This window comes from Drosophila elegans, unplaced genomic scaffold (assembly GCF_018152505.1).
Source record: "Drosophila elegans isolate 14027-0461.03 unplaced genomic scaffold, ASM1815250v1 contig_149, whole genome shotgun sequence".
NCBI lineage: Eukaryota > Metazoa > Arthropoda > Insecta > Diptera > Drosophilidae > Drosophila > Drosophila elegans.
The window spans coordinates 24,721,809-24,747,406 of NW_024545513.1; the positions used below are offsets into that span (position 1 = coordinate 24,721,809).

Here is a 25,598-nt window from a genome sequence, read left to right on the forward strand (position 1 = left end):
AGATAAACCTAGAATTGGCACCGCGTTTGGGCCAAGTAATGCTGTAATATCACCCGGAAAGTTTGGCCGCGAAAACGACCCAAGAGGGAAAAGTGATGACCTAGCCCGGATAAGTGTCATCCAGAAATTAAGTGATGATTTTTTTTTAGGTTAATTTATCAGTTAATTAAGTTCTTTTCGTTAATTGTTAACTATGGCAGTGGCAAGGCGAATGTCGATCTAGAAAACCCCAAAATTGTGTAAAGAAAAAAGTGCAGGGCGGTGTGATGAGGTGCGGCAGCTAAATTTGGTTTTTTTTTCTGTTCCTTTTTGTTTTGTATTTGAAATCTTAACCCCATAGCTCATCGCATCCCGAGGAAAGCGCTTTCGTCGATGGATTGGATTAATTATCGGTGAGTGAGAAAGCCCAATTTGAATCTCATTTCGTACAAAAGAAAATATATGATCGGGTTCAAAAAAAAATAAAAAGTAAAAGTATAATGTTATAACCTCAAACGACGGTAGAGAAGGAGCAAAGGAAAAAATGAATGAAATCCAAATCACTCTAAAGTAGAGAAAAAAAAAACTCAATTTTGGTTCCGACTCAATCGCACGGGATAATTGTTCAGCAGCTGTAATTTTTTATTCGTCTTTAATTTAATTTCTATTTTACGCGGATTGAATTTCCCCTTCCCATTGGCCTAAATTTTGATTTTTATTAAGAAAAAGAAAGAAATATTACAAGTCGATTTACGCATTTCTCACACTTAATGTTTACACACTCTAAGTTGGATATTACTAAGTTATATGTCGTATTTATACATGTCCATAAGTAAATCTATGATTATGTTTAGTGTTAATAATGTTTTTAGCTGGTAATAAAGTTTTTATAATGTTCTAAGAAAATTTGAGATTGGCCGCAGCTAGCGAAATGCAAATGTAGGGTAGCGCTTAAGAGAAGGGGTCGCTCAGGCTATTGAGCAGGTGGATGGAGCGACCAAAGGAAGGGTGGGCTAGACTGGACCTCCACAACATCTGAGGGGGCAAAAAGGGGAATTCAGCAGCATTAGGGTCATTCTTCTTTTCCAGCAGTAATAGTTACATGTGTGTCTCTATCGTTCCGGTTTGTTGTCGTTGCACGCGATATTAAGGTATCAATATTGATAGGCAAGAGTGAACACAAGCAAGACCACCACAGCCTTAGCCGACGAGCCGCCAGCCGGACAACTATTCCGCGTGCGCTTGTGTTTCACCTTCAACATCTCGCCTGTGATAATTTATAATGAAGCTACCCGTTACATTCTAAGAAACACATCTCTATCTCTCTTCTTCCGGCTCCTTATTGAATTTCGCTATATGCCGTTCGGTCTTAAAAATGCTACACAGACTTTCCAAAGGTTTATAGATAACATTTTCAGTGGCATCGATTTCGTTTATTGTTATATTGACAATATCCTGATAATGTCCACTTCCTTTAAGGAACACGAAAAACATCTGCGTACCGTTAAGGAGATCCTTCGTAACAGTGAACTTTGCATTAACCAGGACACCGGCAGGACAATGGATGCACAGCCTCGTATAGTTTATGCGCTCGCAACATATTGAAAAGCCAACTCGGAAACGCGTTCAACTTTCGTAATTAGATAGAGTGAAGGGCGCTGGGAATGGTGTCCAAAGTTGCTCATTTTCCGCTGGCCGTTGCTATTAGCTATGAAATTCAATCGATTAATTATTAAATGGTTGTTTTTTTAAGTGGGCTCGCGAAATAAGAGTTCGCTTCTTGCCGTTTTTAATTATTGAATGAGTTTTAATTGAGTGTCAAGTTCTACATAGAAACAAATGAAAAAAGGACACTGTTTTTTTACTTTTTGTTATCATTAGCAATACAATTTAAATCGATGAGCTTTTAAATGTGTTGGGGTATTAAAGGTAATTTGAATTCGCCTGCTTGTTGTTAGGTTCATGTATAATAAACACAGTTGAGCAATAAAGAACTATACGAGGCCTTCTTCAATCAACGAACTAGGAAGATTCCTCGGAATTATAAATTATCATCGGAGATGCCTTCCTCGTTCGTCACACATCCAGGCTCCTCTTTCAGAACTTCTTAGGAACGTTAAGAAAAACGACCAACGCCCGATCGAATGGACACCAGAACGAGTTTCCGCTTACGATTCTTGTAAACAAAGCGTCATGGATACCGGCTCATCCCTTTCCAAAAGCACAACTGGCTCTCGTGTATGACGCTTCTGATGTCGCAATTGGAGCTGCACTAGAACAGCTGGTCAATGGTCATTGGCAGCGTCTTGGTTTTTTCACAAAAAAATTAACCGACACTGAGAAAAATTACATCACATACGATAGAGAGTTGCTCTCCATTTATGAAGCCATCAAGCATTTCAAGCACTGCCTCGAGGGACGAATATTTTGCATACAAGCAGACCACAAGCCTCTCATGTAGGCATTTAGGCAGTGGCCAGTAAAAGCGTCACCGATGCAACCTCGTCATCTTGTCAACATTTCGCAGTTCACGACCGAGATCATTCAAGTCAAGGGATCTGCAAGGATCTGCGGATGCGTTTTCCAGGCTATGTGCTATTACCATGCCAGCGTCTGTAAGCCTAAACCAAATCGCGCAAGCACATGCAGCTGATACTGAGCTCCCGAGCTTACTGCAAGGAACTACTTCATCTGACTCCAGAAAAGATCACAGTTCCCAGCGACAGATTCAACCATGTTCATCTGGACATCGTCCTCATGCCGTTCCATCAAAACTTTCGGTACTGCCTTACCATGATAGACAGATTTACTCGCTGGCCGGAGGTTGTCCCTCTTACAAGCATATCGGCTGATACAGTGGCTCAAGCTTTTTGGTCACAATGGGTTGCTCGTTTTGGAACACCTAAAACAAAAACAACTGACCAAGGTACTCAGTTCGAATCAGGGCTGTTCAAGGAACTGGTTCACCTCATGGCACACGACTGCTTATCACCCCCAGTCCAACGGAATGGTCGAAAGATGGCACAGATCATTTAAGGCTGCGATGATGTGCCATTCAGGCACCCCTTGGCCGGAACTGCTACTCATCGTTCTGCTTGGACTTCGTACCTGTTTAAAAGAGGACCTTAAATCATCGGCTGCGGAGATGCTATATGGAACAACAATCCGCATGCCGAATGAATTTTTTGAAGATCTCGATGTAAACGTGGATCCTGCAACCTTCATTGGCGATTTTCGTGACCTGATGCGAAAGATTCGTTCGACTCCTTCTGCGCACCACAGCAAGCAAAAAATGTTCCGCCTAAAAGAAATAGACAAATGCTCTCATGTATTTATTCGGACCGATGCCGTCAAACTACCATTGGAACCGCCTTATTCAGGACCTTTTGAAGGGTTTTATCGCAACAGCGACCGAGTTTTCACATTAAATGTCAACGGCAAGGCTGTCTCCGTCGATCGAATAAAACCGGCCTTTCTAGCTAAAACCGACACACAGCAGGATGCTCAACCTGAGATCGCTGTACAGCCACAAACCTACCAGAACAAGCGAGTACAATTTAACGTATCGTGACGTCGTCACTGGAGAGGGAGTACTGTGGCGGCCCAAGCTTAAATACCTCCTAGCGGACAAGCTGTAAACTAAAAACTTAGCTCCGATATTTTTTGTTTTGCTCTCGATTAAGCTGCACGCACGTTTTGTAACTCCTTACATATATTAATAAAATAATATGTGTTACCATACCATGAAATCAAAAGCGCCATTTGTTGTGAAAATAAAACATCTGATTGCTTGCAGTGACCTACATACATGATAATGTTTGACTTTAATTTTTAAATAACATCTAAAACTTTGGTGTGTCGATTCAACACATACCGCCCAATATGAGTTATAGATGAGTTATTTCTTGTTTAGTTTTAAATTCAGATAAACTATCTTCTGAATCTTAAACATATATAATATTAAAAAGACAGCAGTAGCAAATATACATTAAGAATTGATTTTTATTGCATTCATAATAAATATATATAATTTCGTTATTTGCAATACATATGTATATAAATGTTGCATAATGTGCCATTTTACTGGAGTGAGGGTGAAGAAGAGAAGGGAGGGGGAGGATGGTGAGGGGGTGGCAGGAGGAGGTCGTGGAGGTGGAGGTTAGAGGTCAGGGGTCAGGGAGCAAGAGGATTATGTACACACTTCTCGCGCTCGTTCCCACACTCCCTCTCTCTCTCTCTCTCTCTCTCTCTCTTTCTCGATCAACTCCGAATTGTACATTAAATAAATAGTGAGTTTTTAATCTTAAATATCGTTTCGACTCGTGTGTTACAAAATAATATTGCCTGGGAGAAAATATGCTATATACGCTATTTGCTATTTGCTAATCTGTAATCCAATATCCATCGTTTTAAATATCAGCTATCCTAGAAAATATCTATCCGTTTCCCGTTCCGTTTTCCATTCCGATGTGTGAATTAATGTCTAGAGAGGGGAATGAAAGACCGATCCTTTCAAATGGGGGTTTCGTGGGTCTTGTTTTTGGGTGATCTCTTTAATCTCTACAAATATGTCCGCGAGTCGTCCGACCGTGACCACATGCTCAGCCACATGTTCGGAGCCAACTCCTCGTCGTCATCGTCATCGTCATCGTCGTCATCATCGGCATCGTCGGCATCGTCATTCGGATGGTTGTTCCATATCCAGGTGTCTGGCTAAAATGTCTGGGCATTGCGGCAGACGCCGCATCCCAGGGCGAACTCCTCGCCGGTGGGCGGATGCATCACGTGCAGTGGGCACTCGTCGCCCAGCAGCTGCTTGGCCTTCGGTCCGGCCGGACATTGTGGCAGCTTGACCTTCGGTATGTTGGTCAACCGCTGGAAATCGTCGTGGCAGGTGTCACAGAAGTGCGTAGTCCCGAAGCAGAAGAACACCGCCACCGAGCAGCAGTATCGGCACTTGTACTCCAGGAAATCGGTGCCATGCTTGGGACACATCTGCGCCCTGGCCACATCCGAGCATCCGCCGCACACCAGCTCCTCCGGGTCGAACTTCTCGCCAATTTCCGCATCGCAGCGCGCCTCACCGCCGTAGTACGCCTTCTGGCACTTAAAGCACACGTAGTAGGCATACCGATCCATCGCCAGCTGGGTCGTATTCACGTCCTTGCTGTCCGTGTCCTTGACCCAGCCCTCGTACTTGATTCTAGAAAGGAGAAAACGAAATGGTTCACTAACAGGGCTGAGGGAGGACTATCAATTGCCACTTTTTCAGAGCACAGCATTTAATATACTTCACAAATCACAATCACAAAAAGAAAACACACTTAACAGGGATTTTGAAAAAAATAAAAAAAAAAGCTTAGTACTTGGCTCTCTTAACAAACTATTTTTATTTACCTACTCACAAAAAAGAACATGTAAAAAATAGTTACATGTACAAAAAAAAAAATAAAATTAACAAGTGCCTATAAGAAATGCCAAAAATACTCTTATAATCATTGACCAGCTTAAGGATTGTCCAAAACATATATAATTAACTGTCTATATGATCCTAACAAAACCTACTAAATTGGATTTAAAAACCCTTACGAAAATGTGTGTTTTAACGCGCTTTAAAACTGTTAAAACGGGTTAAAACTTTAACGTTTAATGTATTTAATAAACTTTTAATGCATAATTAAAAAATACCTCAATATTTTTTCCTTTAAATACATTTTCTTTTAAAACTTTATAAAGATTTCATTATGAAATGGATTACTTTAAACTAATAGTAATTAAATAAAGAATATGCTATTTAAAAGGTAGCATTCAATTAGTAAACATTTAAAAATAACACATGAAAAAAGAAAAGAAATTATTTTTTAAAGCTTGATGATTTTAGAATATGATTTTGTCTAAATATGTTAAATAATATAATCAAAGATAATAAACTAATGGATTTTTGAATCTTTGATAAAGATTTGATTGTGATATGGATAAACTTATATTTATTTAATAAAGATTAATAAATATTTATAAGGAAACACATAATACAAAAAAAAAAGAGTTTTAGAGTTTGATTTCGTCGTTTGGATTAAATGGATTAAACAAATATGTTTAATGCTGCATCTTTTAGGCGTAAAATCAAAGCAAATAAAATCATAACTCTTGCATTCTTTAATATGTAAACATTGCAGTCCCTTACCGCATGAGAGCCTTGCGCTTGACATCCTGCTTGAGTCCGTTGATGGGCTCCAGGATGTCGGCCAGCAGGGGATGCTGGATGTCCGCCTTGCAGATGGGGCACAGGGAGAAGCCGAAGGTGATGCGTGGTCCACTCCAGCGCTTCTCCAGCACCGCCTTGCAGCAATGGTAGTGGAACACATGGCCGCACTCCAGCTGCAAAAGAACCATGGACATTAGATAGGGATCACAAAGGGGAAGACTAGCCCAATCTTACGTGTATGGAGGGAGCACAGGATACGGCCTCCACGAAACAGATCATGCACATGTCGTCCGCATCCTGGGTGAGCTTCGGATCCCTTAGCTCCTCGGCCAGCTCATTTTCGCGACTGTGGCACACATGCTGCAGGCAGGGCAGGCACTTCCTTTCGCCGGTGACGCCGCCACACGCATGACCACATGGCTTGGTCTTCAGACACGAATTGGCCGCATACTCCTGGCACTGGGCATCCGCACACACGTTGCCGATCTCCAGCAGACCGGAGTTGCCGGTGAGGCCGCAGAAGCGACACCTGCCCACCGTCTCCTGGGGACCGGAGATGATCGTGTGGCTGCCATCGCGGAACTCCACCATAGCCTTCAAAGTCTTGGAATCGGCCAAGGCCAGCAGCCAGAAGAGTTTGGTGCGGCCGCACGACTCGTGCAGCTCCACGCGGATGGCCTCCTCCTCCTCCTTGCAAACCTGGTACATGAAATGAAGAGGTTTTTAGTGAATTTTAGTGGATATACTTGCGGTCAAAATAATAACATTAAGTGCTACAAAAAAAAAACCTTTATGTCGTAATACTTTTTTTCTTCAAATTTATCATAGTGATTCCTTTCCAAAAAAACAAAATGAGACACAAAGAAAAATTAAAAGTGTTAGAAATTCCCAGGAATTGACATTAAGAAGTCAGTAAATACTTTAAGTATAATTTAAGAACACCACAAAAAATAATCGTTCATAGTAAAAAATTTTAAGTTGAACAACATGAAGTGCTTAACTAATTAAGACAAGTCTCAATAAACATAATGAGATACAAAGGAAAATTAAAAGTGTTACGAAATTTCCAAGAGTTGAATTTCTTAATGCAGGACAGTAAATACTTTAAGTAAAATTTGAGAAAATCACAAAAAAAATCGTAAAATCGTAGTAAAAACTTTGTGGTTAAACAACATGAGGTGCTTAACTAAAAAAAACCTTTAACGCATAAAATAAATCTCAATAAACAAAATGAGATACAAAATAATATTGATTTTTTTTTTTGTTTTCCAGAAAAACATAAAATTTTTAAAAATTTGTAAAATTTGACATCATAAAAAACGATAGTAAAACAATTTAGGAAAATTTAAGAAAATCACAAAAAACCCTCATTTTTTATCTATTTATTAAAAATAATATTGAACAAAAGATGTTTTATCGAACTTGTTTATAATTATTATATTAGAAATGCCGATTTTTATATTTTTCCCATTTAATTACTTCTTGAAATTTTAACAAAGTTATCTTAAAAGTTGTTTCTAAGCAATTTGCATTTTCCCTTTCCACAAGCCAAAAAAAGCTACTATTATTTTGAACGCAGCTGTATGTGGAATATCAGTCAACTCACCGTTCTCTTGTGGGAGCGTGTCTTGCGATTCAGATGCAGGAAGCGATCGCAGTCGCCGCACAGGGATCCGCAGGTCTCGCACTGGATGATGGCCGCCGTTTCGCCATCGTCGTGGTTGCTGCACAGTGGCCGCGTGTCGCACAGCTTGGACCACTGGCCGGAGGAGAGCTTCTCCACGTGGTCGCGCTCCAGGACACACAGACTGGCCAAGGCCAGCCACAAGGTCGAGGTCTTCGTGCAGTGCTCCGGCGAGCGGTAGATCTCCTCCAGCCGGGTGAGATTCAGCACGGATTCGGCTATGGCCGCCTTGGTGATCTGTGACCACTTCTCGCTGAGCTTACCCTGTGAAATTGTACAGCAAATTAGTAAATTAAATACACAGTGCAAGCGATTTCAGATTCTGAAAGTACTCATTGAAGCGACATTAATATTTGTAGTAAAATCGCATTCTCATCCTCAAAAATATTAAAGTTAAACACTTAAAGAAGTAAGTACAAAATGCAGACCAAAAAATGTAAAATAAATATACGATTTGGTATTTGCATAAAATAAATACTTTTTCGACCTTTTAAAGATAATGCACTTTTTCAAAAAATTTATTTTGCTTTTTATACCCAAATTTTTACTTCAATTTTCCAATTATGTATTATCTCTAAACGCGAGCTGAATCAGAAACTTTCAAATGGGTTTTTACTAGACTCTACAATAATTAAAAAAAATTAGTATACCCAAAAATTCCATATTCAATTTAAGAATTATTCGCTTGAAACACTCAATTTTTTTTTTCAATTTTAATTTGACTAGTTTTGGAATCGATTTTATTGTCTGAATTAATTTATTTAATAATATCCAAAATATGTTAGACTTTAAAATACATAAAACAAATAGTTACCATTTTAAATTCAATATTAATTGAACTACTCAACAATAATTATCAATTGTTTTTATAAGTGTTCTCATACACTTTCGGATTTAAATTAAATTTAAAATGCAGTTACACTTAAAAATCCCAGAATGCCAAAAAAAGTTCACTTACGCTGGCCAAATCCCTTATCAGACCGATAATGCTCTCCGCCTGCTTGGTGGATATGACTCCGTTGAGGAACCAGCGCTGGTTGAGATTCCTCTTCGACTCCTTCCTCGGCGGCAGGGCCTCGAACTGGAAGGGATCGGCTCCGCCGGACTCGCCGGTGGGCGGTCGCGATGATCTCAGCTGCTGCACGGAGAGATCCAGTGAGCTGCAGAGTCGCACAAAGGCGGGCGTCTTCTCCTGCTGGCCCGCTTTCGAAGCAGCTCCTCCTCCGCCTCCCGATGAGCCAGCCGTGGCAGAGCCAGATCCCGAACCTGCTCCTCCGGCAGACACCGCCGTGGTCTTCACCTTGACCTGCAACTGCAGGGACTTGGCTATCACGGCCAGGAATATATCCAGCAGGCCCAGTCGACTCATATCGAAATCGCTGGCCGACTGGTGGGCAATGCTATAGTCCGCCGGCGGCAGTCGCTGCACTCCCAGCAGCTCGGCGAAGCTCTCCGGCGATATTTCCGGCAGGATGCGGCGCAACAGAGCCGTGACCTGTCGCTGCACCCGATCACTCCCAGTGTGCAGCAGTCCCAGCAGATCCCGGAGCAGTCCATGTTGCTGCGAGAGATAGGAGCGACCCACCACACTGCCCGACAGGGCCAACACCATGCTGAGCATCTCGAAGCAGTAGGTGTCCGGGGCTCGACTCCTCTCCGGCGAGCCCTCACTGCTCACGGATGCGGCGGGCGCAGTGGGAGCAGTGGACGCAGTGGAAGCAGCTGGCTGGGATTGCAGCTGCGGTGGCTGCTTCAGGGCATGGGCCAAATTGGCCAGCTCCCAGTCCTCCTTGGCTCGCTGTGCCTCCTTGCGAATCGCATGGACAATGTGCACGATGACCTGCTTCTGCAGGTGCGACAGCTTGCTGCGCGAGAACAGTATGCCCACCATGTGCTCCCGGAGATCGAGGGAATCGGCCAGCAGCGAGGTGCCAGCCACGCCCCCACTGCTCGGTGGTCCTCCGATGCCCGCCGAGTCCGGTGGCACCACTTCGGAGCCCACATTGCTGATCAGCTTGCCAAACACTTGGCCAGTGATCAGACGGAAAACCCGCAACGTTTCCGCCTCACAAATCTGCTGTTGGATGCGCGAGGCGTAACTCAAGCGCACATTGGGCTGATGCTGATGCTGATGCGAATGCTGATGCAGATGGTGCCTGTGATCCGAGGGATCCTGGTCCTGACCCTGACCCTGACCCTGACCCACCGATCCACCAGTGGGGAGGCCGAGCAACTTGATCTGGCGCACGCGCAGCGTGTTCTCCGGCCCATGCAGCTCCAGCCGGAAGTGGGTGCAGCTGTCGTCGCAGATCTTCGCCGAGATCCAGGAGCAGGCCTTCGGGTCCACGTCCGCTGACTTAATCACATTTGTGTCGCCCAGCGACTGGCCGGCATAGAAAACCACATTGAGCACCTTGTTCTGCAAAGATTCCATAAAATCAATAATGTTAAGGCGTACTTATGAAAATGGCGGTTTACTATGTAGGCGAGTATATTTATATAACCTGAAGGGTCGCAAAAAAAACTCCCTTTACTCTAAACTTGGATTGTCAACGCTCATTGCAAAGATAAAAAAAAAAAATTACTTTTCGAAATCAAACGGGGACTTGCTTTGTTCAGGTCAAAACGAAACATCTTTAAAAACATGAGTTTTAACTCTTTGCATTCGTCACAAGATTTACATTCGAATGGCATCCACAGCTAAAAACGTTTAATATCGCCAAAAACTCATGATGTAACTTTTATACGAAAAAAAAAACTATACAAAAATAAGTTTATTTTTTTTTTCTTTTAATTGTTAATTTTTGCAAAAAATAAATAACTTATAAGTTCTCGAAACCCGGGTTTCAACTATACTTGTAAGTTATGGGTCTTATCACGATCACGAAGATAACATTTAAGTATTGGGTGTACAAGTAGAAAACCGCCGTTTTCCACTGGGTGGCGCCACCTTTGGAAATCGGTGAGGGAATTCCGATCAGAAGCATCACATGGCAAGCTTAGGTATCGGTCAACAACTCCACATCATCTCGCTCGTCTATTCTCATTGTCCATTTTTTTGTTGGTGTGCGAAGATGTCGAAATTTGAACCGAATAACCATCATTTGCGGAAGATTTTGCTTTTCGCGTTTCATTCAAAAAAATCTGCTGCTGAAGCGCGTCGAATGATTGTAGCAACATATAGTGAGTCGTGTATCAGTGAAAGAACGTCCCGAGAATGGATCGTGAAATTCAAAAATGGTGATTATGACGTGGAAGACAAGGATCACCCGGGTCCCGTGAAAAAGTTTGAAGATGCAGCTTTGGAGGCTCTGTTGGATGAAGATTCTTGTCTGACACAACAAGAATCCATCACAGAGAGAGAAAGCTCTATTTTGAATAATCAGTATGTAGCTATTTTTACGCAATAAAGCCTCAAACTATGAAAAAACGGCGGTTTTCTAGTTGTACACCTAATACAATAATATAAGTAAACATTTAGCGATCTGTTATATATTGGGTTCTGTAATCTGTTTGTTTATATATGGATCAGTGATCTTTAAGTAGACTCACCTGAATGTCCCGACTATTGTCGATGTGCACGAGGAGATAGCGACAGGCGTAGTTGAGCTTGGTCAGCGACAACTCGATGATCTTGCACTTGTTGCGATCCTCCTCGTCGCTCTCCCAGAAGGTTTCCGTTGAGTTGTCCGTCAGGGATTCGGCCATGGCTGGACGCGAGGAAACGGTGACCTCGAACATGCCCGCCAGATCTGTGTAGCAGATGAGCCTCGCTCCAGCTCCAGCTCCAGCTCCAGTTCCAGCTCCAGATCCGCCATTCGCAACGGGATGCAGCTGATTGTGCTCCGCATCGCAGTCGGGGGGCTTGAGGATCGTCGATACGGCCATGGCGTCGTTCTGCTCATCCGACTTGGACAGTATCTTCGAGATGTTGCCGAACACATGCGAGCTGTGCAGGAACTGATGGTCGGCCTGGCGGAAGCGGATGCCGAAGCACTGGATGGCCACCCGTTGCAATGGCGAACCGGGTGGCAGGTGGAGCGTGAGATCCGCCACCGATTGGAGCAGCACATGCAGGGATTGGGTGATCAGATGGGCGAATCTGCCGCTGATCTGGGTGTAGGCCACCGGGTGTTCCAGTGCCGGCTCCGCGGCCTCTTCACCCTGCCTGCCAGCCTCCGGCGGATGACCACCCGCTCCGGTGGCGGAGGTCAGCGAGCTGACGAACCACCACATGAGATCGTGCAGGCACACGCCCTGGGTGACGCTCCGCAGCAGCCAGTTGAGCGCTTGCAGGGCATAGATCCTGCAGGCAGCGATCCTCAAGCTCCTGCGCATGGCCGCCCTCAGCCTGTCCAGCTCGTGCTTCTGGGTGATGAAGGCCATGGCCGGACGGGTGAGCAGTTGGCTACCGCCTCCATTCTGGCCCGCCGACTGATCCAGTCCCAACGTGCCGGACTCCTTGCTGGCTCCCCCCGGTTCGGACGACTGCAGCACACTGGACACACTGGCCAACAGCTTGTGCGGCACCAGGCGACGCAGATGCTCCGACGGGTAGCAGATCAGCAGGGATCCGTCGCCCTCGCTGGTGGAATTGTTTCGCCTTCGGTAGACCACCTTGGGCACCTGTCCCTCCGCCGGTGGCTGCTGGTGTTGCTGCAACTGCAGGTGCAACTGTTGCTGCTGCTGCTGTTGCTGCTGCTGATGATGCTGCTGCGGATGGTTGTGCTGCTGCTGCAGCTGCTGCTGCTGCGGGTGGTTGTGCTGCGCCAGTGCGGCCCAGCCCTGACCCATCGAATAGCTGCGGTGGAACTTGGAAAGATTACCACCAGGAGCTCCGCCACCGGCCGTGGATCCGGGCGCCAAGGAGCCGGACAGCAGATCGTAATTGTTCGGTTCGCAGGACTCATAGGAGATCTCCGAAAGAGGCTGTTGGGCGGGAGGATTAAAATATAATTAGAATCCAGCTGCCTTTTTTGGGTGGGGGTTTGCAATGCCAGCAGACTTTCTTTTACTACAACAAAGTGCTATAACGCCCGCAGATGTGATTGCATTTCCAAAAGTGCAATAACGCCAAAAATACAAGAAATAATATTTATCATATATCATCTAATAACTATATAATCAAAATATTGTTTTTATGTTTCATCAGGAACAAGTTGTTAATACTACACATATTTAAAAAAAATGGTTTTAATAACTTAAATTAAAAATGAATTTAAAAATTCATTAATTAAAGCTTTTTTACTAATGTAAAGAATATTATGATCGATAGAATACACACTGAAACTTTTTAAAAAATTCTTAAAATACTTAAATTTGAAATTTAATTATTGCAGTTATTATTTTAATAACGCCAAGCAGGCTTTAATGGATATTTGTAAATATTACATAATACAAGAAATAATATTTATCAATTATCATATAATAACCATAGAATCAAAATATTGATTTTATGTTTCATCAGCAACAAGTTGCAACATTTTAGAGTGTACATAAAAAAATATTATACATATTAAAAAGAAATATAATGGACTTAATAACTTAAATTAGAACAGATTTAAAAAAAAAATTTCTAATTAAAGCTCTTCCACTAATCTTACAAATATTACGATACACACAGAAACTTTTTAAGAAATACTTTAAAAAACTTTGAAATTAGTTTATTGTAGTTAATAAGTTGATAAGATTCAAAATATTGATTTAACTTTGAATTGGGAAATACATAACATCTGCGGGCGTTATGGCACTTTGAGTTAGTGAGTTAGTGAGTTTAGTTCGGTTACTCACCCTATCGTATCCATTGTCGGTCGAGTTGGGCCCCAGTCCAAACATCTCGTAGGGCAGATCCTCGTGTCCGGCGGTGCCCAGGCACTCCAGACACGCGAAGCTCTCCGGCGCCAGCCACACGTTCTCCGGCGCTGTCGGCGGTCCGCCGACAAAGCTCTTGCGGAACGCCCCACTGCCGACTCCCGGACAGAACTTGGAGCCGCTCAGGCGGGCCATCCGGCTGCAGCGACTGGTGCTCGGCTTGAGGTCCGAGTTGCCCAGCTGGTGCTCGATCACCACGGGCATGGCCACCACGGACATCTGCTGGGGCGATCGCTTGACAGTGGAGCTACTGACGGCGGCCAGGCTGCCGGCTGCTCCCGATGCGGAACTGGAACTCGAGCAGAGCTCCAGCAGGAAGGTGGCGTTCTCCCGCATCGTGGTGTACACCTCGGCATTGGCTATCAATGTGGTGGACTTTACGCCAAACAGATTCAGTTCATTGCCTGAAAAAAAGGGACAAAGGCAGGTATTATAGCAAAAGTAGCTTGGAAGAATCCGGCAGATGGCGCCAGCAAACCATAAACCGAATGCACCATTTGTTGTGAAACGACTCACTTTGTTTTTTAACTTTAAATCCATACTTATTTTAACACTATATAGATTAGATTTGAAAAATTGTTCGTGTATAGATAGACAAAGGCAGGAATTCCAGTCGAAGGAGCTAGGTACAATGCAACCAAAACAAATATAAATACGCTACCCGGCAGATAGCGCCAGGAAATCATAAAGCCGAATGCAGATGTTGTTGTGAAAATGACGTCACTGATTTTGTTTCTCAAGCTTAAATCTCTACTCATTTTGATACTATAAAGATTTGATTTACAAAATTGTTCGTGTATAGATAGACAAAGGCAGGAATTCCAGTGGGAAGAGCTAGGTACAATGCAACCAAAACCAATATAAATACGCTACCCGGCAGATAGCGCCAGGTAATCATAAAGCCGAATGCAGAATTTGTTGTGAAAATGACGTCACTGATTTTGTTTCTTACTCTACTCATTTTTACACTATATAGATTAGATTTGAAAAATTGTTCGTGTATAGATAGACAAAGCAGGAATTACAGTTGGAGGAGCTAGGTACAAATATAAATATGCTACCGGCAGTTAGCGCCAGCAAACCATAAAGCCGAAAGCGTCATCTGTTGTGGAAAATAATTGGCTGCTTGCAGTTACGTTAATGATATTGCGACTTTAATTTCTTAATGACTTGTATAATGATGGTTAGATTTAAAATTTTGTTTGGCGTATAGATAGATATAACCATCACCATTCTTGGGCATTAGAGTGGGCATGGTCATGCAAAACTATTTCTAAAAAAAAACTCACCTTCGGCGGCACTGGACTCCAATTGCCGGGCGGCACTGTTGATGTTGTTGGCGCTGCGACAGGAGGCGAGATACCGATCTCGGCAGGGATCGCACATCAGGAACCAGGAGGAGGCCCCCTTGCCGCCCTCGCCGCAGTTGCCCGCCCATCCCTCGCAGAAAATGCCCACGGAATTGTAGCCCTTGCCCTTGGCGGACTTACCACAGCCCGGATGGGCGATCCTCATGTGATATGTGACGGGCATGGGCAGGAATAGTTCGCAGATCTCGCACCAACTCCCGTCGTCCTTCTTCTTGCGCTTGCACTTCCTGCCCAGATCCTTGTCTGCGCCGGCTCCCTGATCCGAGCACTTGCCATCCTTGCCCTCGGTGTCCGCATCTCCGTTCAAATCACGACTTCCCGGGGAGAGTAGTCGCGGCTCCCTTTGCTCCAGCGCATTGGACTGGACAATCTGGACGCAGCCGGAGCAGATCTGCTCCCACAAATAGACAAGACAACGCAGGGCTGGCGGCAGAACGCTCACCATTTCGGGCAGAGCCTGCAGCTTTTGGGCCTGATCCTCGCCAGGATTGACCACCCCGCCGGCCAGCAGATTCTTGCGATACTTGCTGCGATTGTGCAGCGAGCAGTTGCCGCTCTTGGTGAGAGTTTCCAGCGTGGATGGCCGTATGTTCAGGTAGTGGCCCGCATTGGCCACCTCCACGGAGTGCCGCTGCTGTGCCTTCTGCTCCCTGGACAACTGCAGCCGGGGATCACCGGCCTCGCCGCGACGCGTGACCACTGTGGCCCCCTCCTTGGGCAGCCCCGGATGGAACTTGAGGAAGCTGGCGCAGGCCATGGCATCGTGGACCACTCCCTCATGCCACAGCAGGGCGGCAAAGACGGCCCGAATGCTCTCCGCAAAGGAGGGCGGCATGGCCCGCTTGATGGGCCCCATGGCGGTGCTCCTCTTCGACGATCCCGGCACCGAGGAGGAGGAGGAGGAGGTGGTGGCCAGCTGCAGTTCGCTCAGCTGCTCCCCCTGCCCCGTGGTCGTGGTGGTGATCTGCAGCAGGCTCAGGTCATCCTCCAGTCCGCCAGTGTCCGCGGGCAGCATGGCGCCACCACTTCTTTTGGGTGTGTGCTTGGGCGTGGAGAGAAGGGCAGCCGTTTGACTGGCCGAGTAGTTGGGTCTCCTCATGCTGGCCAAGCTGAATTCCGGCTCCTGCTGATCCTGCTGCTGCTGCTGCTGCTGCTGGCTGCGATTCCCATTGCCACGTGGCGAGGAGGAGTCCTGGCCACCCATGGCCCGCACCAGTTCCCTTACAGAAACCCCGGCCAGGGGCGGCGAGTGGGAGGGGGTCAGGGGTTGGGCCCCATCCACGGCATCCCCCTTGAACCACTTCTGCAGGGCCTGCAACTTGATGGCTCCACCGCCCACCACGCCGGCAATGGCTGAGCCAATGTGCGCGGGCAGCAGTTCCACCGCGGGCAGGGCCTCCTGTTCCGGCTGCTCCTCCGGATCTTCAGACTGCTGCTGCTGCTGCTGGTGCTGCTGCTCCTCCTCCTTGTCCCGCTCCTCCTTTTCCCGCTCATGAGCCTCCCGCTCGGCGAGATCGGCATGCTTGGAGGGATAGAGAAAGGGATTGGTGGACTGATGGCCGGCCAGAAAGCGACCTGGCTTCGATTTGGCTGGGCTGAGGACCGGGCTGGGATCCCGATCGGGATCGGGACTGGCCTCACCGCTGCCGCCCGTTGGACTGACCGGCGGCGGCGGCTCCTCCTCCTCCTCCTCCTCCTCATCCTCATCCTCCGCTTCCTGGGTCGCCGCCTTCGGGCCCTTTCGCGGTGCCGCCGGATTCACCACCTCCTTGTCGGTCACCGGCTGCAGCAGCATCCTGGCCAGGTGCTGGTTGAACTGAAGACACCAGGCCTCCGTGGGGTACCAGCCCATGGTGCAGTGCTGCCGAATGGACTCCGTGGACAGGCGCAGCCAGATGCCGTCGTCGTTCTCGATCTCGTCGATGAACGAGATCACGCCGCCCACCCGCACCACGCCCACCTGCTCCGACTGCAGCGTGGGATGGGATCGAATCCGCAGTCCGGAACTATGGCGCGCCTGAAAGAGGAAATGATTTTATAATTTAAGGATAGTTTAGTTACACTGATAAAAAAAAATGCTTAGTAGTTACATGTACAAGTACATATTTCATACTCCGTGTAAATATAGCACGCTTTGAATTTAATTTACTGCGTTTTTCATTTATTTTTAATATGAAAAAAATTATCTTGTCTACATGACCATGTACATTCATATAAATAAGAAAGGAAACAAACTTCGGCAAGCCGAATCTCATATACCCTTGCAGCTATTAAATATTCTTGAAGATATTAAAATTATAATTTAATTGCGTGTCTGTTTAAAAGCATTGAGGCTATGATGATTTGCAGCTCAATTATTTGAGTTTCTATGGCAGCTATATGATTTTAATAAAATTATAAGCGTAATTCTGAACTGGCAAATAATTAAATAATCAAAAAGAATTCCTAAAAGAAATTACAATTTAAAATAGTTAAATTTTTAAAATTGTAATATTTTTATTGTTCCCATGGGAGCTTTATGTTATAGTCGTCCGATTTTGATGAAATTTAAACCGTAATTCTGAAATATTTAATCATTACTATATGACGAAGAAATAAAAAAAAATTTATTAATCAATTAATTAATTAATTTGACCTATAGTAAAGTAATGGTTAAATATTTCAGAATTACGGTTTAAATTTCATCAAAATTTTATTTCGATTGTTCCTATGGGAGCGATATGCTATAGTCTTCCGATCCGGCTCGTTCCGACTTATAACTACCTGCAATCGTCTCCTTCACTTCATTGCAAACTTCTGACTGAATTTATAATACCCACTTCAAGGATATAATAACTTAACTTGCTGCTTTCGCTGATGATCTCATTAATGTTGATACAAATGTAAATGATTAAAAGTCAAGTATACATATTCTACAGCGCAAATTGACCTTATCTAATAACCTGCAAAAAAAACGCAACTAGATTTGTGTGACGAGTCACCCCAAAGATATCTTCTGATTATTTTGTTCAACTACTTTTGCGGCTGTATGACAATACAATACAATAAATATACTTAAATATACTTAAATATACTTAAATATACTTAAATATACTTAAATATACTTAAATATACTTAAATATATTTAAATATACTTAAATATACTTAAATATACTTAAATATACTTAAATATACTTAAATATACTTAAATATACTTAAATATACTTAAATATACTTAAATATACTTAAATATACTTAAATATACTTAAATATACTTAAATATACTTAAATATACTTAAATATACTTAAATATACTTAAATATACTTAAATATACTTAAATATACTTAAATATACTTAAATATACTTAAATATACTTAAATATACTTAAATATACTTAAATATACTTAAATATACTTAAATATACTTAAATATACTTAAATATACTTAAATATACTTAAATATACTTAAATATACTTAAATATACTTAAATATATTTATACAGTCACTAACAGTTGGTTAAGCTATCTTAGCCTACCACAATCCGAAAGACTCTTACGGCGAATTATTAGTTACAAATTTAAGGCGGTAGTACACTTTAGAAATTAAAATAAAACTTATTTTGTTTTTGGGTTTAAAAAAAATGGATGTTTGGTGCGCTTAATCAGATCTCGACGAAAAAGTATCCCTTAAAAAGGACATTTCAATCGATTGATTGATCGTTATTTACCCCTTAACAAAATTCGCAAAAAACAAATATATTTTTCGCCTATCTTTACACAATGAGTGTACTACGAATAAATATTTTGTCTCACTATCAATACCACCCGAGCACCGATTTTACGCCAGATTGAAAGTCATTATAGTGAATATGTGTACCTGATAGCGGCGCAATTTGCTAGGCGCCTGTGGCCTCCGCTGGGCACTGCTCCTCTGGGTGGGTGGCGGCAGGATGCCCTCCTTGACGTCCACGCGGTAGACCTCCTCCAGCGGAATGCCGTCGATGGTGACCGCCAGGCAGTAGGCGCCCACCGAACTGGGCGTCCACTGGACACTGAAGGTGCCGTCCTCCATGTCCTTGGCGTTGAGGAGCTCCGTGATGCGCGTCTGCACCGGACTGGCGTAGCGCAGCTCCTCGAACGAGTAGTTGGTGAAGGGCTTCATGAAGGTGATGGCCTTGAAGACCATCTTCTCCTTGGAGGTGGGCTCATAGTTGAGTCGCGGCGGCGGGGCCATTCCGCCCCAGCCCCAAGTGTCGCCGGAGGCACGGCGCATCCACAGGTTCGGACCTGATGCCGTTGCCCCTACTGCTGAAGCTCCCGTTCCAGTTGTCCCAGCTCCATTCGGACCCGAGCCCGTGGGTATCGCCTTGATCTCCACCTTGAGCTCCGGCACCAGGACCGCATCGCCATACTGATCCCGAATGGTGACCGTCACCTGGGAGGGCCAACCGTAGCGCAGTGGCTCCGTGATTGTGTTCAACTCACATCTGCAAGAAAGTGGGTGGAATTGAAGGAATTTATATTATATAATAATGTCGCCACGCCGAAGTTTATATACCCTTGCAGCTTTTACATAAATGAATATTCTTTTTAAACGCATATATTTCGGTTTTTATGTGTATATGTTTAAAATTAATAAAGTTATCATGTTCAGGTTTTTTTTTTCAATCGTTGTCCGATTTCGACAAGGGTATAGTAGTTAATTTTGAATTGAGGCTTACTTATTGGGATCCAGGCGTGACTCCGGTTGCAACCAGGCCGCCAAACGGGCGCCCGACGATCCTGGCGCCCCACTGATAAAGTCCTTAAGGAACTGCCGCTCATTAGACTGGGATCTGAAAAGGATGAATCGAATGAAATTTGATTAGGACTGATACAAATAATGTCCAATAAGGAAGAATCGAATGAAGTAGAATCATAACTAATACAGATGTTGTCTTTTTCCAAATAAAAACATATTTGTACATATTATTCGTGTTTTTCGGTTATGGCCACGGCTTTTTTTATAAAATGGCCTATAAAACTGTATTCTATATTATTATTATTCAAAGTTCATACTTGTGCCATAAACTTAGTAGAATTCTATTAAAATCATATAAATGATTATTTTGTATGATGAATAGAAGAAATGAAACAAACTTCGGCTAGCCGAAGATTATATACCCTTGCAGCTATTGCAAAAACGAAAGATTCTTGAAAACAATAAAATATTGATTTATTTGCGTATATGTTTAAAAACATTGAAGCTATAATGTTTTGCAGCTTAATTATTTAATAGTTCCTATGGTAGCTATATGATAGCGTTTTCCGATTTTAATAAAATTAAAAGTGTAGTTCTGAACTGTCAAATTATTAATAAGACAAAAATAATTTTTTAAAATTACAAAGTAGAAAAGTTACACTTAAGTAAAACAAATTTGTATATAGTTTTATTGTTTCCATGGGAGCTTTATGATATAGCCGTCCGATTTTTATGAAATTGAAACCGTAATTCTGAAATAATCAACCATTACTATATGTCGAAGAACTAAAAAAACATTCAAAAACAGCAAAGTTATATTTTTTTTATTTATTTTTCCGATTGTTCCTATGGGAGCTATATGCTATAGTCGTCCGATCCGGCTCGTTCCGACTAATGTACTACCAGCAATAGAAAAACAACTTTTGGGAAAGTTTCATGCAGATAGTTTAAAAACTGAGAGGCTAGTTTGCGTAGAAACGGACGGGCAGACGGACATGGAAAGACTCCCCTGGTGATGCTGTTCAAGAATATATATGTCTCCTTCGCTGCGTTGCAATTTTCTGACTGAAACAATAAAACCCTCTGCAAGGGTATAAAATAATAAAATAATAAGCCTGTTAAAAGCCATATTAAAGCTACTTTTATAATGGAAAGAAATGGCGAGTAAGACATATGTATTCCCAAAATTGTTCTACAAGCGGAATAGCTTATCACGTAGAACACCTAAATCCATGCCATTCCATTACGTTTCGTCCACTTTCGTGCCATTTTCTTGCATATCAATACATTTCGTGCCCTTCCTAATAATATCATAATTGGAGTTTATAATAACACAAAAGTACAACACATTTTAACATGTTCTTAGTTCATAAGTTGGGATAGTATGGATTTATTTGATGTATCTTAATTTATTTCTACTTGGGCCACGAAAATACATATGTATGTATCAATTAGACCCGCAAACCAACACAATTATTAATACAATCATTTAAAACCATTCAATACAATTGTTTTTTGAAGGGAATACAAATCCTTTTAACGGAAAGAGATGTTCACAAACTAATGGTGTTGTAATATTGAATGTAATGCCAGTCAGAATTTCTCTTCGAAATTTGAAACCTGGTGGGGGGTTAATGTTCGATGTGATCAGGTAAAATCGCAGGGCACTTAAATCCATTTCGTTCCAATCAGAGGCACAGCATCATCGAAATCAAAGATGGACCGTCCGGCGGAAGGAGAGTGGCACGTAGAAGACAGATCTCTCCTTTTTGGAAGTGGAAATACTTACGAACACACAGACATACATTTATAGGTAGACTGGAAAGAGGGTCAAAGGGCACGTAGCGGCGCAGCGGGCGGTGCACGTGTGTGCGTGTGTGCGTGAATGGAGGGACTCACGGCCACGGGGACAAAGGGACAGGCACGCACATGCAGCGACGTGTGAGAAAAAAAAAGGTCGTCATCGTACCCAATACAACAACTTTGGTTTATATTACGAATTAAAATTATGAAAAGTGTGGCAAACCTGTCTCCGTTATCTAAGTACGGTCATTGTTTTTTTTTTTTTTTTTTTTTTTTAAAGGAGCCGCGTTGTCTTTCTTTGGAGATGAGTAAATTCATTTTTACAAGCTTATAAAATAACTACATATTTAGATAGCAGTATGAGTTATGTACATAAATGTCTCTAAAGCAAATACATATGCACATGCGAAATCATGTGTGTGTAATTACAAGTTAACTTAAGTTAACTTAAAGCTTATAAGCTAGAAGTTTTCTGTGGTATATTTACAAGTACACCGTAACTATCTACAGTGACGAACTTAATTATTGGCACAGTTGGCATATCTGACTTCAACATTGCTTTTCTCCACTAAAAACGAAGATATGTATAAATTGAAAACAAAATTTTATCAAAATGAGCGGCAACAAAAGGAAACCACTGAATCTAAACGGTAAATAATAATTCTATATTTGCATAATCAAGGCAAATCATATGCTGAGATTGGGAAAATGATGGATAGAAGCCGTTTTACCATTCGAAGCATTGTCCAGCGTTTTAAAGGAGCCTCATCGTTGGAGAGTGCTAAGCTTTGACTGACGAGGAACGGGCCAGGATCATCAGGAAGGTGAAGGTTAACCCCAAAAATCTCTTCAACAAAGATTGCAGCTGAAGTTTAAAATTAATTTGGAAAAGATATTCACCCTATTACGGTTCGGAGGACACTGCACGAAGCTAACTAAAAAAGCCGCGTTGCAAGAAGAAAACCACTAATTTCCAAAGTCAACCAGCAGATGCGTTTAGCCTTTGCAAATAAACATTTGAGTAAGCCAACAGACTTTTGGAACAATGTCATCTTCTCCGATGAAAGTTAATTCAAAATTTTTTTAAAATTTGATGGCCACCAAACTGTTTGGAGAAAGCCCAATACGGAACTCCGTAAAGAGAACGTTGCTATGTCTTTGAAACATGATGGTGGACCCGTCATGGTGTGGCGCTGCATGTCCGCCGCGGGTGTCGGCGAACTTGAATTTATTGAAGGAATTATTGGCACTGGTGGAGGAGTGGCACAATATTGGTTCAGAAACTACCCAAAACTTAGTTTCTTCGATTCCCAGGCGCTTGAAGGCAGTCATTAAGCATAAGGGCTTAGACACAAAATATTAATTTTTATTTTTAAACGATTCTTTATGTTTATTTTTATCATTTTCGGTTAAGTGTGCCAATAATTTTGTTCAAAGAAAATCAGATGTTTTTTTATAATTTTAATTTTTATAATTACTATAACAGTGATAGTAAAGTTGGTTTTGTTGTAAGTTTATCAATATATATGAATAAATTTAGTTTCGATTAATTATCTTAGTTTTTAGTGGAGAAAAGCTATGTTTAAGTCATACATGTCAACTGTGCCAATAATTAAGTTCGTCACTGTAGATTATCACGCGGAACACACTCTTGATAGCATTTTCGAGCAAACTGAGTAATAGATAACGGTCAACAGATTTCTTTCGAGACAATTTTACCACTTTTGGCAATGTTGGGGGGAGGCTTATAACGGTCACATTAGAGGGAGTTACCTATGAGGAGGGGTATAAAACCGAAACACACACAAAGCTGCGTACACACACATTTTATTTACATAAAAAGCAAATAAAACAATATCGAACAAATAAATACAAACGAAATAGAAATGGAAATGGAAATGGAAATTGGGGGATGTGGATGGGGAAAAGTGGAGTTTTCCAACGAAAATTATAATGTCGGTCGGGGGAAGAGGGAATTTTCAGTACTCCACCTCATGGAGGCCTGCACTTCACCACGAAAACAAAAACAAAACAAAACCGACGAAAAGGCAGAGAGAGAGAGGGAGAGAAAAAAGGGGGGCAAAAACAATAACAACGAAGGGCAGCAGCCAACTGTGTCCACATTTGTCTGTGTCTGTGCGTGTGTGTGTGTGTGTGTGATCGTGTGTGTGTGTGTGTGTGTGTGATCGTGCGTAAGTGTGCGTGAGCTACCTGTGGGAAACACGTTTCCACTGCAATTTAACCCCGTTACCCCCCGGAATACTAATACACCCCCCTCCCCTTTCTAACTCCCTCCTACACTAAGAATTTTATTTTACCTTTTTCACATTTAGAAAGTTTACACTTTTCGATAGATTTTTATCTGAATACCTGTGACTGCCAGAAAATTAGTCTAAGTAATGGGATAAGCTTATATGTAGTTAATAATAAAGAGCATCATTTTGTTTGTTTGACGTTCATAAAGCATAACCTGAGTAACTATGAAAAACAGAAAACTGATTTTCCAAATGTTTATTTGTAAGTGGTAAGTAACTAGGATTTAACCATATTTTTTCACAATTGGTAAACTTCTTCGTTTTGTATAAGCATCATTTTATAATTCCCAAGTGTTTATTGTCAGCACTTGCTTATAATTGACTACTTAAAATCTGTGATTTATCTCCAGAAGAAAACTAAAAATAAATCATAAATTTAATAAGAAACTGAGCAAATTATTTGATTACACTTAAATCAACTTAATCTTCCTTTAGGTACGTTTTAAAATACAAAATTCAGCCTAAAACCTACTTTAAATTTACAAAAAAAAACAAGAAAACAGCCGTACCACTGAGTTCTTTTGGTACCACTTTTGGCTGAGTGTATTCTCGCAAACAAATGGTAATGGGGCGCAGAGAAACAAGTTGCAGGGTCCCAACTGGAGTTGCACTGGTAGAAAGAGAGGGCGCGAAGGGGGGAGTGAGAGAGAGGGGAACGGGGGACGTCTGTGTGTGCTCCCTATTGCGGCAATGTAATCGTTCATTCATTCATTCAATTCAGTTTTTATCGTGCCACAAAATGCGGAAGAGTTGTCATGTCCAAAGGGGCAAACAAAACAAAATAAAAGAGGGAGGCGGATAGATAGATAGAAAGAACGAAAAAGAGAGACAAAAGCAAACAAAGAATATGACATTCGTCAAGTTCTTTATCGCTCACTCAACTCTAGGGAAAAGTCAAACCATTTATAAACTTAAATGTGATCATTAAGAAAAATTAAGTAATAATTTAATAATATTTATTACACCGGTACTGATCAATAAACCTTTGATAAAATCAAACCACTCCACTTAAACTGCATCCACATTAACTGGTTTAAAACATAACAATTTTAAACCCCAAAATCCGAATTTCAGAAATCGAAAGTGTAAATTTGTATATTTTATTATATCAAGAGAAGCATTAGAGAAGCACTATTAATATTTCATAATTCTAATGAGGATTTATAGCTAAAAATGATATGGGTATTTTATTGATCCAAAATAGCGAAAACGAAAAGTTGGGCTTTAAGTGAGTTCATAAGTGATTTCACTTAAAAATCTCCAGGGATTCCGCTGGCACACCCCCCTTATAAGGCCGTATGGCATTGACACCCATTTCGTATAATATTTTTCGAAAATCGGGGATGTTAAGGAAAGGAAAATATCATGACGAGATCCGAAAGGCAGACAGAAATCGCCGAGCCAACGACGTAATAATTAAGTGGTTCGGGGTCGGACGGGGAACCCGTATTGCTCGACGTCCCACCCGGTATGATCATCTATCTCCTTCTCTCTCTTTCTCTCCCTCCATCTCTCCTTTTTTTTCCCCTGCTGGCTGGAGCAGTGCAACTTCCGCTTTCCGAATTGCCTCCAAATTGAACTCAAATTGATTTGTTGCAAACTGCGAGGGGTGTATTGGAAATGGGTGGGGGAAAAAGGGGATTATCATCCA

At 42.5% G+C, this 25,598-nt stretch overlaps 2 protein-coding genes across 2 annotated transcripts in view; one reads left to right on the forward strand and one right to left on the reverse strand.

The window, feature by feature from the left end:
* Nucleotides 1-2,622: 2,622 nt before the first annotated feature.
* Nucleotides 2,623-3,550, forward strand: LOC121467597. The gene is made up of 2 exons (XM_041709404.1): nt 2,623-2,835; nt 2,906-3,550. The coding sequence occupies exons 1-2, from the start codon at nt 2,623-2,625 to the stop codon at nt 3,548-3,550; spliced, it is 858 nt and encodes a 285-aa protein (XP_041565338.1).
* Nucleotides 3,551-3,994: 444 nt separating this feature from the next.
* LOC108148132 (E3 ubiquitin-protein ligase highwire) overlaps nt 3,995-25,598 on the reverse strand; it is a 67,972-nt gene continuing 46,368 nt past the window's right edge. The window contains exons 14-23 of the mRNA XM_017274979.2: nt 19,810-19,923; nt 18,966-19,575; nt 15,029-17,126; nt 13,659-14,143; nt 11,421-12,797; nt 8,827-10,287; nt 7,791-8,132; nt 6,419-6,883; nt 6,164-6,357; nt 3,995-5,182 (exon numbers count right to left, since the gene is read on the reverse strand). Coding sequence (XP_017130468.1) covers nt 4,693-5,182; nt 6,164-6,357; nt 6,419-6,883; nt 7,791-8,132; nt 8,827-10,287; nt 11,421-12,797; nt 13,659-14,143; nt 15,029-17,126; nt 18,966-19,575; nt 19,810-19,923 — 7,636 coding nt within the window. The 3' untranslated portion in view covers nt 3,995-4,692. The remainder of the gene's footprint in view (nt 5,183-6,163; nt 6,358-6,418; nt 6,884-7,790; nt 8,133-8,826; nt 10,288-11,420; nt 12,798-13,658; nt 14,144-15,028; nt 17,127-18,965; nt 19,576-19,809; nt 19,924-25,598) is intronic.

What these genes read in the sequence shown, in the direction of transcription:
- LOC121467597 (XM_041709404.1), top strand. Translation starts at nt 2,623, where the DNA reads ATGCAGCTGATACTGAGCTCCCGAGCTTACTGCAAGGAACTACTTCAT. An exon ending in CAAGCATATCGGCTGATACA is followed by an intron (nt 2,836 to 2,905) that starts GTGGCTCAAGCT and finishes CAACTGACCAAG; the next exon opens with GTACTCAGTTCGAATCAGGG.